At 42.3% G+C, this 16,263-nt stretch overlaps 10 protein-coding genes and 1 non-coding gene across 11 annotated transcripts; 6 read left to right on the top strand and 5 right to left on the bottom strand.

Annotated features, from left to right (window-relative positions):
* Positions 1-114: 114 nt before the first annotated feature.
* Positions 115-786, top strand: CIA2 (iron-sulfur cluster assembly protein CIA2; the record flags this gene model as incomplete). The annotated part of the gene is made up of 1 exon (XM_003679793.1): positions 115-786. One exon carries the CDS (start codon positions 115-117, stop codon positions 784-786), a length of 672 nt encoding a protein of 223 aa, XP_003679841.1.
* Positions 787-945: 159 nt separating this feature from the next.
* On the top strand, positions 946-2,196 carry CPT1 (diacylglycerol cholinephosphotransferase; the record flags this gene model as incomplete). The annotated part of the gene is made up of 2 exons (XM_003679792.1): positions 946-995; positions 1,080-2,196. 2 exons carry the CDS (start codon positions 946-948, stop codon positions 2,194-2,196), a joined length of 1,167 nt encoding a protein of 388 aa, XP_003679840.1.
* Positions 2,197-2,393: 197 nt separating this feature from the next.
* Positions 2,394-2,852, bottom strand: TOM22 (Tom22p; the record flags this gene model as incomplete). Its single annotated transcript, XM_003679791.1, has 1 exon — positions 2,394-2,852. One exon carries the CDS (start codon positions 2,850-2,852, stop codon positions 2,394-2,396), a length of 459 nt encoding a protein of 152 aa, XP_003679839.1.
* Positions 2,853-3,271: 419 nt separating this feature from the next.
* On the bottom strand, positions 3,272-6,391 carry KRE33 (ribosome biosynthesis protein KRE33; the record flags this gene model as incomplete). Its single annotated transcript, XM_003679790.1, has 1 exon — positions 3,272-6,391. One exon carries the CDS (start codon positions 6,389-6,391, stop codon positions 3,272-3,274), a length of 3,120 nt encoding a protein of 1,039 aa, XP_003679838.1.
* Positions 6,392-6,955: 564 nt separating this feature from the next.
* NDT80 (transcription factor NDT80) lies at positions 6,956-8,914 on the top strand (the record flags this gene model as incomplete). Its single annotated transcript, XM_003679789.1, has 1 exon — positions 6,956-8,914. The coding sequence occupies one exon, from the start codon at positions 6,956-6,958 to the stop codon at positions 8,912-8,914; it is 1,959 nt and encodes a 652-aa protein (XP_003679837.1).
* Positions 8,915-8,997: 83 nt separating this feature from the next.
* Positions 8,998-9,090, bottom strand: TDEL0Btrna5F. The gene is given in 2 exon segments: positions 8,998-9,034; positions 9,053-9,090. It is a non-coding gene; the product is annotated as a tRNA-Phe (tRNA).
* Positions 9,091-9,242: 152 nt separating this feature from the next.
* Positions 9,243-9,746, top strand: FYV6 (Fyv6p; the record flags this gene model as incomplete). The annotated part of the gene is made up of 1 exon (XM_003679788.1): positions 9,243-9,746. One exon carries the CDS (start codon positions 9,243-9,245, stop codon positions 9,744-9,746), a length of 504 nt encoding a protein of 167 aa, XP_003679836.1.
* A 1,960-nt stretch (positions 9,747-11,706) lies between these two features.
* Positions 11,707-12,051, top strand: FPR1 (peptidylprolyl isomerase FPR1; the record flags this gene model as incomplete). Its single annotated transcript, XM_003679787.1, has 1 exon — positions 11,707-12,051. The coding sequence occupies one exon, from the start codon at positions 11,707-11,709 to the stop codon at positions 12,049-12,051; it is 345 nt and encodes a 114-aa protein (XP_003679835.1).
* A 31-nt stretch (positions 12,052-12,082) lies between these two features.
* EAF7 (Eaf7p) lies at positions 12,083-12,901 on the bottom strand (the record flags this gene model as incomplete). Its single annotated transcript, XM_003679786.1, has 1 exon — positions 12,083-12,901. One exon carries the CDS (start codon positions 12,899-12,901, stop codon positions 12,083-12,085), a length of 819 nt encoding a protein of 272 aa, XP_003679834.1.
* A 223-nt stretch (positions 12,902-13,124) lies between these two features.
* NAM9 (mitochondrial 37S ribosomal protein uS4m) lies at positions 13,125-14,573 on the top strand (the record flags this gene model as incomplete). Its single annotated transcript, XM_003679785.1, has 1 exon — positions 13,125-14,573. The coding sequence occupies one exon, from the start codon at positions 13,125-13,127 to the stop codon at positions 14,571-14,573; it is 1,449 nt and encodes a 482-aa protein (XP_003679833.1).
* A 64-nt stretch (positions 14,574-14,637) lies between these two features.
* SRV2 (adenylate cyclase-binding protein) lies at positions 14,638-16,215 on the bottom strand (the record flags this gene model as incomplete). Its single annotated transcript, XM_003679784.1, has 1 exon — positions 14,638-16,215. The coding sequence occupies one exon, from the start codon at positions 16,213-16,215 to the stop codon at positions 14,638-14,640; it is 1,578 nt and encodes a 525-aa protein (XP_003679832.1).
* Positions 16,216-16,263: the final 48 nt, after the last annotated feature.

Below are 16,263 nucleotides of genomic sequence, written 5' to 3'. Positions count from 1 at the left end.
CTCGCAGTTAATTTTCATTAATACGAGGTGCGCCTTATTGAAAAGTTGACAAAGTAAAGATGATAATCAACTCTTTTAATCGGATTGAATTATAAGCATATTGCAGGTTCTAGAATGTCTGAGTTCATTAATGAAAACCCGAACGTTGTGGAGGATAACGAACTACCTAGAAGGAAAGAGGATGAAGCTTATCAATCGCTTTTAGGTAACGCCGCTAATGGAGAAGCACTCCGTAGGCGAAAACTGCTATTGAAGATTAATCATTCAGCCCAGTCACAAGCATTGAAAAATGTGGAACTACTGGATAGACTACTATTGACGTCTGTCCCTCCAGAGCTAATACCAGACAATAATGAGGACACAAGTGAAGACGACAGTTTTGACGAGCCAGCAGATCCTATTGACTCTCAAGAAATTTACGACCTGATTGCACACATATCTGACCCCGAGCATCCACTCTCACTAGGGCAGTTGTCAGTCGTTAACTTACAGGATATTGAAGTCCATGATTCGGGTGAAAAGGACAAGATGGCAGAAGTCATAGTGCGCATAACACCAACCATCACACACTGTTCTTTGGCTACTCTGATAGGGCTGGGAATAAGGGTACGGTTAGATCGAGCGCTCCCGGAAAGGTTCAGGATCACTATCTTGCTTAAGACAGGCAGTCATCAAAGTGAAAACCAAGTGAACAAGCAATTGAATGACAAAGAGCGTGTTGCTGCCGCTTGTGAGAATGAACAACTCTTAGGCGTTGTATCAAAAATGTTAAGTACTTGCAAGTAGTCATTATATAGTCTCTTGCTGAAAAAGTTGTTCTATGGTGAACTTTTGTTATCTTACGTTTTCCACGAATTCTGGAAAACCAAGGTTTTAGGGTCCACTTCAAAAACTCTAATCGAAGGATCATTCATCTCTAATTGTCTAGGGAAATAAGTGCTGAAGATGGGGTATTTTGTTCCGCATACTAGCCTCGAAAACTTGAAGGCATACAAGTAAGTTTTTGCGCTATTTGGTCAAATCTATAAAATGCATTTTACTAACTACTGTTTGCACATCGAAAGTGCGAAATTATGAAGTTATCAGAGTGATGATCGCTCAATTGTATCCTATTATTTGTTGAAACCATTTTGGAGAAAGTTTTCGCAAATCTTCCCTCTATGGATGGCCCCAAATGTAGTCACTTTATCTGGTTTCGGCTTCATTATTATCAATGTGCTCACTGTCTTGTATTATGATCCTGGATTGAACAAGGAATCGCCACGTTGGACTTACTTCTCGTATGCGGTAGGTTTATTTTTGTACCAAACGTTTGATGCTTGTGACGGGATGCATGCCCGGAGAACTGGTCAATCGGGCCCTTTGGGTGAACTATTCGATCATTGTATTGACTCGCTAAATACTACTCTCTCCCTTATCCCATTTTGCTCAACTACCGGTATTGGTTATTCTTATTTGTTTATCCTCAGTCAATTTGCAGTCCTGTGGAACTTTTACCTGAGTACTTGGGAAGAGTACCACACGCATATGCTCTTCCTCAGTGAGTTTTCTGGCCCAGTTGAAGGTATATTACTAATTTGTTCCAGTTTCATCTTGGCTGGTATCTTTGGTCCACAGACTGTCTGGCACACAGAGATTGCCAACTTTTATATGGGCGCATACAATATCAAGTTCGAAACTCTGGACCTAATGATTGCCTTCTCAGCAAGCGGTTTATTCTTTAACGTCATCTCCGCCAGAAGAAATGTCATTAACTATTACAAGAAGGAAGACAAGCAAACCTACCAGAAGAAGCAATCAGCAGCAATGTTGGGACTTGCTCCATTCTACGTTTACTACGCTACAGTTTTCCTTGTTATCATCATTGAGCCTAAATTCATCAGTTTGCCCTTCATTCTGTCCATTGGGCTTACAATGGCATTCGTGGTTGGTCGAATCATTATAGCTCATTTGACCAAGCAAAAATTCCCAATAGATAATCCCCCAATGGTCATCCCCTTTTTCCAGATCGTGCTCCACACAATTGCAACTCGCTTCCTCGGATATGACAATGATGAGGTCGTCAAAGCTTTAGTGTGGATGGGTTTCGGTCTTTCAAGCGGTATCCATCTGATGTTTATCAATGATATCATTTACGATTTTACAGCGTATTTGGACATCTACGCATTGTCCATCAAGCATCCCAAGCATGCTTAAGGTGCTAAATCTTTCAAACTTCCCTTCCTATCCATTATATATATACAAGATTTTACAGATTCCTAAATAGATTGCTTATAACAAGTAAAATAGGAAGTAATATCAACCGATCGTTAGGAAAATTTCTGCATAGCGATTTCATTAGGTCAGGTCTAGATGTCTTTCTATCCCTTAAGGCATTTTCCATCTCGATTTATTCAGGCAGTTGCTGGGGCGGCAACTGGGGCAACCGTGCCGTCACCTTGAGATAATAGGTCATTAGCATCCTTTTGCAAATCAAAACTCTTTTCCATTTCGATCAATTGTTGCTCGCCAAGTATGGACAAAGACAATGGGACACCGAGCAGCAAAGCTGAGGTGGTAATAGCCCAAGTGACCCCACCTGCCTTTGAGAAGGCATTCCTCAAAAAATGTGAAGCAACATTGAAAAGGTTAGAAATGGTTTGTCTTTGCTTTGGAGGGACAATATCCTTAAGAGCAACTAATCTTTCCACGAAGGTCTCATTCTCATCGTAGTCATCTTCAAAATCACTATCGTACTCATCATCAGACAGGTCAGCGCCCTTTAAATCGTCCCTAACAACGCCGTCAACCGGCTGCACTTGTGGATCCTCAAATGTGGTTGATTCTTCGATGATTTCTGTTAATTCAACCATTGTCTATTATGTGCTTCCTGATGTATGAATGGATCCTTTCAATGGCTAATGAAGAGTAAATCTAGCCAATTGTATTACTTTTCGATGGGTTTTAGCCTTGCTTCAACGGTTACAGTGGACCTAACTAGTCTTTATTTGAAAATTTTCAGTGTCGTTAATAACGATTTCTATACTATGTTCTGGGTAACAAACTAGTCAATAGAAAGCTCAAAGATGGTTCAATACGTAGGCATCATGCGCTCTCTAGCCTTGATCCCCGATGGAATATCTCTTGTCTTGTTAGTTGTCAAATAAAATAAAAAGAGCCAATGAAAAATGCCTTCTTTATAAAATCCTGGGAAAGTCTATATATTAATGTACACAGCTTTAAAATGGAGCTTACTTACGCTTCTTGGTCTGTTTGCCCTTCTTGACTGACTTCATCTCATCATTATAAATATCCTGGGCATTTTCTGTCTTTCTTTTTTACCTGTCTTTACGCTAACAACTCCGTTGGATTTGGCAGCTTTCTCTAGACTATTCGTAGAATCTTTCCAGTCCTCGTTATTTTCGTCGATTGCGTATTTGTCCAAGTTCAGGGAATTGATCAATTCCTTCTGCTTTTCCTTCATGGCACTAATGGCTTCAGATCCTGCTTCTTCTAAATCCTTATCCATCTGGTCGAGCGTTTCCGCAGCGTCGTAGCTCTTCAACGCGTTACCATTCATCTCAGCCACTTCTTCGTCCTCTATAGCTGGCATTGCCTGTGCAATGGAGTCTCTTTGTAATTGACGGAAAAACACTGACATCTTTCTCATGATCTTAGCAAACATGGCAATCGCTTGGTTGGCTGGAATATTCAGTTCTTTGCTTATAGCGTCGATGTCCTTATGTTGCAGACCGATAGCAAGTAGGATGGCACTTTGAACGCTAGACAGGCTGACGGAGGAGCCCATCTTGCCCATAAAGTATAGTGCAGCCAATGAAGGCAACATGTCAACGATAACGTGGTAGTCCAACAGGTTGTTGGCGTAACTGTCCAATCTTTTCAAATCAAAAGGAGAAAAGACGTCATCTAGCTGCTCTTTTGTCAATTCATGAGAATCCCAATCTGTGATTGACAAATCTTGCGCTTTCTTGGCGCTCTCTATGACACTCAGTGAGTGGACGGCAGTGAACTTATGGAAATCGTAAGACAGCAATGATAAGAATCTCTTGTGGAAATCTTTGGCAAAATCTGCTAGCCAGTTAGATTCTCTACCTTCTAAAACGTTTAACATAACACAACTGTGCTCGCCTGTCAAGTCGTTTGCTGTTTGACGTAGATAAACTGGGATAAACTTGTTATTCTTCCAGAATTTCAGCAGAGATTGAGTTAAACCATAGGAAACACCCAGGTAATGAAGGAAGTTTGGTAGTTGCTCTGAAAGCTTTAGGAGTAGAGGTGGTAAAGATTTCGCGTCTCTTAGTTTAACTTCGTCCTTCAATAAATTGGATTTTTCAAGCTCTCTGTCACTGATTCTCTTAATTGAGAAGTCTCTTGGTTTGGAATCCTCGGACATGTCAGTGAACTTTCCTTCGAAATAGTCCCGAAGTAGCTGAATGGCACGAGAACCGTAACCCATGGATGAATACTCGGGATTGGTAGCGATTCTTACCACACGAGCACCACTCATACCAGCAAACTCCTCATCTTGAAATTGCTGAGACACTAACCATGGAATCAGGTCACCGCCAGCTCTTTGACCGCGGGCAAGAGAATTTCTAACATTATCCTTTGATATCTCACCTTCTAGCGCTACTTGAATCACACACAAAGGATCTGGGATTCTACCGCCGTCTTTGGGATCAATTGGTGGGAGTAAAACAAACAATTGATGCGCTGGAGCATCACTCATCAACTGCAAATCGTTAGGAGAGTTCTTATAATGAGATGCCACGTAAAGTGCCATCATCTTCTCCAAGAACGATTCTGACACCGGATGATATGAGAATAAAGTGTCTCTGTTGACAATGAACAAGTTACACTGCGAAGGATGTGGAGTACCCCTAGCAGCGAATCTAGGATTCTTTATTAGAGTGACGTCTAGACACAGTAGTTTGTTTAACCATTTTTCAACTGGGTCGCCTGGTGCGTACCTAATTGGTTCATCCAGTAGAATTTCACGCAGTTGACGCCCGCCAGAACGGACACCGACTTGCTGCTTATTATCTCTCGATGTAATTTCTGTTTGAGATCCTTCACGGCCGCTTGAATTTGCCTTGTTACGCAATTGTTGTATCAGTTTCAGGGACAACGATCTACCTGTACCTTCGTAACCGTTAATCGTCGATGCCATGAAGATTAGGTAAGGACCTAGCAAGTTCTTGACAATTTGCAAAGGAATTGCTGCAGCCTCATCAATAACAACTAATTCCGCTTGACCAAGTACATGATTGTCCTGGGGTACAATGTATTGAATGGTCTGCCTGTGATCTCTCTTAATATCAACTCTCACAATGGCTTTATTGAAATCTGGATTAGTTGATTGAATGATGTCGTAATCAATGTGTTCCTGGTAACCCAAAGCATCGAAACCTCTGAAAATGAAGTCGAAAAGAGTCTTCAAATTTTCTGGCGAAGGAGAAGTGACGAAGATATTTGAGTAACCTTGAGACACTGCAGCTGCAATTGCGATACCTAAGGCAGCAGATTTACCTCTACCTCTACCAGCTGTCAGTGCAACCGTAGTATCCAATGTCTTTTCCGTTATAACATCGATAAAGGACAGGATCGCATGAGCCTGATTGACCGTTTTGGATAGTGCGACCAAAGAGCCAGCAGGCTGTACATCCTGTAATGATTCCTTTAAGCCATTCAGTTCTGCCACTTGAGGGGTTGTTTCGTCTTCATCCTTAGGTGGCAAAGCAACCACATTTTTACCACCGGAGATGGGCAGCACATTCAATTCATCATCGACAACTAAACAGTTCTCATTTGACCCAAGAGACAAGATAAATCTTTCATTGAATCTTGCAACCACATCATTATGGGCTTCTGTACGGTAACGGGAGTGCACATCCATAGTCATAGTGTACAACTGCTTCAAAGAAGACATAGACTTTAAAAGAATGACAACGATACCACCACCTTCAACTGTTTCGATTGTTCTTGCCAAAAGATTGGGCGTCAAAGCTTCAAAATCCTGCAGGATACACATACCGTACGTATTACCCAGAATCTTTTCAGTCTCTTTGTAGTAAACGTACCTGATATTTTGATTGGAAATGAAACTCTCGAATGGATCTTGATCATTAGCCTCTCTAGTACCTCTCTTGATCTCTTTCTTTATCTTGGCCTCTCTTTTCTTTCTATGCGAAGTAAACCCCAGCAATTTCTTCTTGTAGGCCCAAAGAACAGACTTGTTCATCTTGAGGTCAGCACTCATCATAAGATAATGCAAATTTGGCAACTGGTTACGAGCCCTATCACCAATGATGACGAAAAATGACCTTTGGTTCGTCTGAACACCATTCCTCACCAGGGCAGGAATTCTCGAATCAATAGCTTTTTTCACCATGATTACTATATTTGAAGTGAGTTATTATACCAAGGTGTATTGGGCTCAACTAAGCAGTCTAACAGCACTAAACTTTTACTTCTTTACTAGCTCATCGCATCTCATCTTTTGACATTTTTCAGTGGATAAAATTTTCAGAAGATTGACGCTCACGAAAACGTGTCCGATGAGACCCGGATACCGGACAAAAGAGGATGAGCGGCTAAATCAGTGACACAAAAAGATGAAGTCTAAATGGACTTTAATAGTCACCCTAGAGCCCATTGAAGTTAGTTGATCAACACCACTGGAAAGGTACGGGACACCTTTCTGTGACTGTTGCTTACCGCTAGGTTTGGAATATTTAAATTCCCATTGCCACAAAAGCAGTCTTTGGCTGTTCGGACAAGCACTCTGGCAACCGAACTTGTCACACAAACATCAAGGAGACAGTAATTGTGTCACAAAAGTGTTTGAATCACTCGGTGAGATTATCAATCCTTAAACAAATAAGTTGGAGATCCGGACGAAAAGTAGTTGCAATTAACGTTTAGGATATTTATTCATAAATTCGGGGCTAGTGAAATGCATCACTTGAATAGATCATCTCTAGAGGAGTACGATAAATTCGAAGAAGAAAATCATGAATTTGGGAGTCTAGATAGAGCGGACCAAATAATTCAAACCCATATTAACGACGATGGGACTACTTCTAACTATTTCGATAAGAGAAAGTTAAAGATAGCGCCGCGCTCAACGCTGCAGTTTAAGGTTGGGCCTCCATTCGAGTTAGTCGATAATTATAGTACTGTTTTCGAGACAAGTACTTCGGAACCTATACTTTTCCAACTGAATCCACGCATTGACAGAGGTTTCGATTTCATTGATGATGAATGGGTAGGCTATAAGAGAAATTATTTTACATTGGTCTCCTCTTTTGAAACACCGGGATTGGAACTTGTTGCATTCTTGAATGGTTCTTACAGTATTCAATTGCATAATACTAATGCTATTCCAGATGTTAAAGTAAAATATTTTGCAGTAAAGATAAAGGCGAAAAGTGACGATGACCAAACCGAGATCTCCTTGGTACAACACACCGCTAAGAGGGATAAAGGTCCCCAGTTCACCCCTGCCACTACTCCATTAATTCCATCGGAGCTTCCTCAACATCAGATTATTAGGGAGGCCTCCAATGTGAGAAATTTCGATAAGATGAGAAAATATGACTCGACTTTTTTCTTCCATAGAGATAGGAATCCAGAAGAATACGACGTCAATGGTATTGTTTCCTCGTATCCCATTGAATGCATTCAAAAAGTAGCTCGGTATGAAAGAGTCCAATTTGCATCTTCTATTAATGTTAAGAAGCCATCGCAGCAAAATAAGCATTTCCGTCTTCATATAATATTGGGAGCCGTCACTTCTCCACCTAGTGATTTGAGCCCTTACGCAGCATATAACAGTTCTCTAAACATGTGCGATGAGGAAGTTCTCGAAGATGGAACAAGAGAGTATTTTGTTCCTTTACAAGAAATGCAAACTCCGCCGCTGATAATTCGAGGCAGATCTCCATCAAATTATACTTCATCGCAGAGAATTGCTGTTAGAACAAATTCATCATTGAGTCTAGGCAAAAAGAGCTCTGCATCACCAAACAATCCTATCTTGACCTCTCAGCAACCCGTATCATCACCGATAAGTTCATCGCCGCTGAAGAAGAAAGTTGGTAGGCCTGCGAAGAGAGGTGCAAAGGTTAGTGAACCTACATCAGTACCTCCTTCAGTGGTTAAAACCAACATAAAGGAAGCTGGCTATCGAGCCTCTAGACGGGTGGAGACAATAGAGCATATTGAGCGGTTGTACAAGGAAGGTTCATCTATAGGTCTCAGAAAAAGTGACAGTACAGACAGATACTCAAATGAAAATGTGGAAGATGAATCTAAGAGACCAAGGCTATCAAGAAATAGCTCTATCGATCCGAGAGAGATTGAACTAAAGCCGTCAAGCTTTGAACCAGACGAAAATGTCTATATAGTTGGATCGTTAGCATTAACAGCAACGCTGAAATCGCAGCGAGTCGAGAAGAGTGTCAAGAGAAGAAAAACTGATGAACAATCAACTTCTAAGATGCCCGAATTGCAAGCTGCTATCAAGGCAAACCAAGCCTCTCTTCTTTCACCCAGATCTTTATCTTCACATTCAGCTACTAAATCCCCTGATCCGCAGTCCCCAATAGATGAGACTCAAATAGAGCAATCGTTTGAAGATTCCCTAAGCAATGGGCTCCACTCGATATCGCTTTCCATGCTCAACGAAACGTCATCCAATTACTGTCATGTCACCACTACCGCTCATTCAGAAGAGGAAAACATACCGCGAACATTTACTCGAATCATTGGCGAGACCTCTTTTACAAATTTATACACTTACAAGCAAGAGGTTCGAATACCAGAGAGTATTTCAACGAAGGATGTTAACAATTTACCATCTCAAGTCGAAGATGGCAATTTCTATGAAGAGCTCAGCTTCTATAGGCACTAAATAATGAAACTAGTAATGCGAAGAATCTAATGTTAGTCGCTCTCATCAGCCGCTGAGCGGCTTACACACTGAAAAAAAATAAATGCGAATTCTGTGGATCGAACACAGGACCTCCAGATTACAAGTGACCGAAGTTATTCTTCAGTCTGGCGCTCTCCCAACTGAGCTAAATCCGCTTATTAACTTGATGTCGAATTTGATCTAATATTATATCATAATGGACATAAACAATCATTTCTTGAAGACTTCAAGGTAACCTATTATATTACAGTTCTCATGTTGATGAGACATACAAACGTAAGGCCTTGACTAGAAAATTCAGATCTAGATGTCTTCGTCGAGTGGCAATCCAAAGAAACGTCCATTGGCGTTTGTCTCAGAAGGTGTAACCGATCTTGAGACACAAAAGGCCAGAGAACAGGTGGAACAAGCCAAGTTTGAAGCGGAGTGCAAGAGAAGGGAGAGAAAATCGTTACGAGATCAACTCAGAGCCAATGCGATCAATAAGCAGAAAGAGTTCAATGGACTAGTGAAGGAGCGAGATGATTTCAACCGCCTTAATGGTGAAGAGCTCGAGTATTATAACAAGTTGAAAGACAGCGAGAGAAAGAAGGAGCGTGACTTGCAAGCTTACTTGGACAGGGGATCACAAGACTTTGACTTAAGGCAGTCCCAACTCAAGAGTAAAGAGGAGAAAATCAATGGTGAACCAGTCACTCCATTGACGAAGAACAAGGACCTCAAAGGTATAATCAAGAAGAGCAAGGGAAACAAGAAAAAACTCGGGCTCAAACTTGCCAAGACAGCCAAGGACAACAGACCTCCCAACTAAGCCGAGTCCCCGAGACTTCAAGCCTGACAAGAACGTCCATGGACATGACCAAAACGATTCTCGCTCAATGGTAAACAACCCGAGCTGCCCCAAACGAGTTCAACGCGCCAATTACGGTTGGAATCCAGAACAGTCTATCAGTTTACAAACAATTGCCTGACCAACTGGCTCACGGCTCCCGCAAGCGAGCGATTAATCGAGAGGCGTCAATAAACCTAATGGGGAATTCGTCGAATTCGTCGTTAAGGCACCGTACCGCGCATTCCTGTAAAGTTCCAATGCTTGCTTGAAAGAGCCCTCGATGCGAAACCACAGTTGCCCACTCGGGCCATCGCGATGGTTCTAGACCTGGCGAGCGGCCTCGACGCGCTCTACAAATCTCGCTCGATGTCCCCATACATTCGACTTGGCCAAGAATGTTTACGCAAAAACGTAAGACCGAGAAGTGACGCTTCAGAGCCTTGGCGTCGATGGTGTGCTATTCTAAGCTATGCGTTACGCAGGCGCAATTTGGCATTCTCCATGGGACTATCAACTTGAGCGAACTTTGGGATATATAAGACACTGGGATCTTGATATATGTAGACGTATAATCCTTCTCTTATGATGAATAGTATCGATCTAACTGAATAGTCCATCGCTCTCACTTTAATAATACCCAATAATGCAATTCTCCGTCGTCGCTTTGTCTCTAGTTTCTGTCGCTTTGGCTGCTGATGCCATCTCTCAAATTGATGATGGTCAAATTCAAGCTACCACTGCTACCACTGCTACTGAGACCTCTGCTCCAGCTACCGAGACTTCTGCTCCAGCCACTGAGACCTCTGCTCCAGCCACCGAGACTGAAGAATCCTCTACTATGCAAATCTCTACTCAAACCGAAAACGGTGCTAACCAAGTCGCTGGTGGTGCTGCTTTCGCCGGTTTGATTGCTGCTGGTGCCATGCTAATCTAAGCAACTTTTTAATTAATCGTTCGTAGGTTTTTTATATTACGATTGGATATATTTTGAAGAATAAAATTTAGGTTTGAATATTTATCAGTGGTTCTATCTATAAAATTGCCATCACTACCAATTGAGCCACGATACCCAGGGAGAGTGGGCTCATAGCTGTACCACCATTTTCAGCGACTGAGACGGCCGAAGTTGTGGCAGCCTGTTGTACCTGGCCATCAGAAATCTGAGAAACAACTTTGTGAACTCTGGTAAGATTAGTGGTGTGATTCCCATGAAAAGTGACATTATCCCTTTTCAAAAGTTGTGGACCGCTCACGTTATGGTATCTTGGCCCAGATACATTGAAATGACCTAGCGCCAGATTGGAGAAGAACAGGAAAATCAAGGCAATTGGAAATATCATCTTGGCTTGCTCATTTCGAAATTACCAAAGTCAAGTAAGATGTGTTCTGCTGCTTTTATATAATCGAATCGATGAGTATAGAGCTGATCTGGCTATGCTGGAACTTATATCAATTACTGTATTTACTTTTCAGACGCTGACGCTGTCGCGCCAGTAATTATTATGGCGTCGTCGCGACAGCGACATTAATTAAAAGCTCAATCATAGCAGGTTGGCTGTGGTAGCTAGCATTGTAATCATATATGAAAATTTAATCAATCGATCTAGAATTTTTTCAAATTTACTCGAGGCGTCGTTAACTAATATTTACAATTTAAACGCTTAAACAGTCATTAAAATATCGGAACGGCCAAACGAGCATCCAGAACCAATTACTGCGCCAACAAGACTCTATCATGGTCCCCCACATCGATCACAGAGACAAATTCTTGGCGTTTTATAGCTCATTGCTCAAGCCCTGAAAGCGGAAGCCCTGTTCGGGTAACAAAGCGATGATCCTTTCGAGTGGCAATGTGGGAAGCTGTTATCATTTTACTAGCTTATGATGGCTAAGAGGGAGTCTAGACCTACAACAACGACCCATTGAGCTTAGTTTAGTGATGTCTGAGACTATTGAAGGTAACGTTAAGGTTGATAGACTGTCTGTTGGTGACGGAAAGACTTTCCCAAAAGCCGGTGACTTGGTGACTATCCATTACACTGGTACCTTGGAGAACGGCCAAAAATTCGACTCTTCTGTCGACAGAGGTTCTCCATTTCAATGCAACATTGGTGTTGGTCAAGTCATCAAGGGCTGGGATGCAGCTATTCCAAAATTATCTGTTGGTGAGAAGGCCAGATTGACCATTCCAGGTCCTTACGCCTATGGTCCTCGTGGTTTCCCAGGTTTGATTCCTCCAAATGCCACTTTGATCTTTGACGTGGAGTTGTTGAAGGTTAACTAGACTCAATACATTACGTATCTAAGTAGCTTTTTCATTGTTTCCTGTTGCGTAGTCTACTGGAGACTCTAGTTTGTACCACTGAGTTAGACTTTGCTGGTTGATCAGTGATACGTTTCTTCCGTTTGGGCGAAGTTTCGTTTGTGGCCCTTGTTTGTGATGAGTGTCTTGTTCTTTTTGCAAGCGGCTGGTCTGAGGATCCTTCCTCTTCTTCAATTGCGCCCTCTTCTGGAGTGGGCTCATCTGATTCTTCCTTTGATTCGTGCGCCTCGTTATCTGAAGATTCCTTTGAGGATCCCTCTTCTTCACCGCCAGGTTTCATTAATCGTGAGGATTTCCTTATTCTTGTCGATCTCCTCTTGTCTGTAGGGCCCTCTGAATCTTCCCTCTCTGATCCTGTGGGGGTTGATGGGGCTGCTTCATCTTCTTCCAGAACATCCTGGCCTTCTTCGTAAACTCCGTTCCTTGCATTCTCCAGTATCAGCTCTCCGTACTCGTCCCAAGGCAATTCAAAATCTCGTATCTGTCTCAGTCGTTGTCTGCGCTCCAGCATGGTCAACTCTCCATCAGTCTCATTATTTCGCGGTATTGTCTCTGTCTCCTGGTCTTCTAGTCTATCAATTTCAGCAAGATTATATGCAGAACTTAATTTCTCCCAAATCTCTTCTGCAGTAAACAATTTCCCCGGTTTTACAACGTCCTTCTGTAATAAAGTAACAGGATACTTCTCTGGGTGATTCATTCTTTCCACGATGCATAGCATATGGAAGTGCTTGTTGATCCCAGCCGGTTTGAATTGGGCAACCCACCGATAAAGCCGTATTTCATCGACAATGGTCCAATCAATACCCATACTTAAAACTAGGTCTCAATGGCCTCAGAGAGACTCAAAGTCAGACAGGTTACTCACCTTTTAGCTGGTCTTCAAGAGTCGATCAAGTTGACCATCGTCCAGCACGAAGTTGAAAAAACTAATCTTTAAGACAAATCTTTAACAAACTTTTCAAATTCGAGCGATTAAAAGGTTAAATACCGTCTCTTTGACATTCGGTGTAGGTCCAATTGCATTGTAGAAGATGCCTAGGAAAGCGAATTTGTTGAAGTCGCTGGCGAGAGGTCGTGTGCGTACCTCGTTTAACAAATATAATTTGTTCAATCTCTACAAGAAGGGCCAGGTGGATTTCAGATCAAAAACCTTGTATCAACAAAAATGGACCGCTAAACAAGAAACTAGGGCTTACCACGGAGAGCATTTGACCGAAGGTAGATGGCAAGAGGTATTTGACCCAAAATTGGACTCTGTTGCCCAATTAGATGCTTCCTTGCGTGGTGGTGATATCCAGGAGACACCCTTCCTGCTGCAAACGTTCGCTGTTTTGGAGAAAAGACTAGATTTTGCAGTTTTTAGAGCTATGCTCGCGTCATCCGTTAGACAGGCCCGTCAATACATTCTTCATGGATATGTGTTTGTCAATGGTGTCAAAATAGCACATCCAAACTATACGTTGAAAGCGGGCGATATTTTCCACGTAAAGCCAGAGAAAGTATTACAAGCTCTAGGTGCAAGAAAGCCTAGTTTAGTGGAAGCATTGAAAGTGGATAATACCCAAGTTGTCTTGTGGAACAAGTACGTGAAGGAGGCAAAAGAAAGCCCCAGAGCTGCCTGGGACGCCAAGTTGGCTAAATTACGTGCAATGCCAGACTCACACCCACGGAAACAGAATTTCATGGAATTTCTAAGTCAGTATAACCAAACTGTGGAGCGGGAAGAGATTAGAGAGATGCGTTCTTGTACACCAACCAATTTTTTGGCCAAGATTATAGCCGTTTACGCTAACAGCAGCAAGGATCTTGATTCCCTGGCCCAAATAGATTTTTCAACTGTTGTCGAGAAGGATGAAAAACTGGCTCCATTGGCGTTTGAGTGTTTCCAAGAGTTTGCCAAGTCTGGAGAAATCTCCCACGATAAGATAAAGGGAAAAAACTCGGAAGAACTCTCTAGTTTAGCTGACGACCTACTTTCCCCATCCGAAGATGTCAAGAAGAAGCTATCAGATACCGCCAAGGTATCCATTAGATCGGGGAAGAAGCACCTGTCCGAGTTAGTGAAAATTTACAGCGAAGTCATAAGAAAAGGTTATGAAGCAAAGAAAGGTGATCAAAAATCCATCGATATTCCATTTGATGAAAAATGGGCCGAGAAACTATGCTCCCACGAGCGTCTGGATGTGAAAGCCTTAATGGATGATGAGGCCAAGGCCAACAAAGCCATAAAACTGCCTTGGCAGGATCACGTTTATGGTAGAAAGAATCCAAAGAAGCCATATTTTACTCCATGGAAACCAAGACCATTCTTGGCACCTTTCGCAATTTTGCCACATCATCTTGAGGTATCGTTCAAGACTTGTCATGCCGTGTATCTAAGAGACCCAGTGGCACGTCCTGGTCACTCTGAAGTCATCTCTCCATTTGATCTACCCGTCCATGAACGTGCTTACATGTACTATATAAGGAGAGGTAAATGAGTCGTTTGGAGGGTTTTAAATCTGTAGTTAATTGTAAATAGTCATGTGCACAATCTTTTTAGTGTTAACCAGTATGTTCAAAAACGTTCGAATTCAACTTACCTTCCCCAAAGGTGTGCTTCAATTGTTCGGGCAATGGAAACTCGACAAAATCGCCGTCTTCACCGACTGGGTAATTGACATTGATAGCAGTAGAGCAAGATGTGTAAAGTTCTGCTTGAATGGAATCCTTTGACAGGTAGATATTACCACCATCACATTTATCAAGAGTAATTTGTGGTAACGTGTTTTCGACTTGGACACCAAACTTGATGCATTTAATCAATTCAATTCCCGAGATAGTGGAATCCACGACAATGCTAGTATTGTCACATTCATTGAGAGAGACAGCATTAACCTTACCCTTCACTTGAATCAATAAGTTCGAGCAGTTACCAACAAAGATTGATTCATCTTTATTGGCCTCAAGGACAATAGGCTCACTTTCGTTTTCATAATTTTCGATGAACCATTTATTTCCAACCAACTCTTTTCTAGGAGGTTTCTTAGTTTTCAAAGTACTTGGCTTCTTTGGTCTTGGAGGTGGCGCTTTGCCTGGAACAGAAGATGATGAACGCAGCTCGGGATTTTTATGCGTCTGTAGAGATCTGTCGACTTTCTTCAAACCCTTCGTGATGTCCTGTCCCTGATTTATCTCGTTAAAGACAGCACTAATGCCACCAGCAGGCTCCGTTGGGGGAGAAGATTGTGCTTCAAAAACAGAAGCAGGAGGTGCAGGAGGCGGTGGTGGAGGTGGAGCGCCTGAAGATGTCACAGAAGACCGGGCTGGGATCTTTTCCTCTGTCGCTTTGCCAAACTCTGCACCGTTTTTGTCCCAGGCAACACCAGCCGTATGGTATTTCTTGACGTATGCCTTCAGGTCTTCAAAAATGCCCAAGAAAGCCTTAACCCAAGCAGCTGCATTTGGATCCGACTCTTTGAATTCCTTCAAAACTCGATTGGTCCAAAATTGAGCTGCATCTTTGAAATCTGTTATGACAGCCATAGGAGTTTCAACGGTAATCCAGGAAAACAATGGGGCGCCTTCGGCAACAGCGTTCAAGTATGGAAAACTTTTGCTTTGACGGTTTTGATCTTTCAAGTCCCCGATCTTGATAATACATTCGTTAATTGGCTTTAAAGCATTCACAAACTCTTGGGAAGAGAAATCTGGCTTTTTCGATTTAACAGCATTCTTCAAAAAAGCTGATTCCCCGTCGAAGGCCTCCTTGAAGAGCTTGGCTGCTTTGGAAACAACTGGGTCAATCTTGTCACTGAGCTCGACTAAGGGAACAACATCATCACGAATCAGTTCTTCAAATTTGGTAGTCGATTCGACTTCTAGAGGAGGGAATTTAACAACAGGGTTCAATTGGGTTGATGATCCTGAGGCAGAAGACAGAGTAGAGGGATGTCTCTCGTTCATCGACGCAACACCTTCATATGATGCCACATGGGATACAGTATCGGCAGCCATCTTTGACTCAATGTAGCCTTCTTGATAAATTGTGACATCTTCTAGCCTGGCCGTGGCATCCTCCAGCCTTTTCAATAGCTTAACCAAGTTGTAACTTTGAGCATTTAGTTTTGCAGCTTCCGTCATTGCACACAATTGAGTAATCTGCAGTCCTGATCCGTGTCTGATCTGGAC

This window comes from Torulaspora delbrueckii, chromosome 2 (assembly GCF_000243375.1).
Source record: "Torulaspora delbrueckii CBS 1146 chromosome 2, complete genome".
NCBI lineage: Eukaryota > Fungi > Ascomycota > Saccharomycetes > Saccharomycetales > Saccharomycetaceae > Torulaspora > Torulaspora delbrueckii.
Note: the sequence above shows the minus strand (reverse complement) of the source record. Positions and strands in the feature narration are given on the sequence as shown.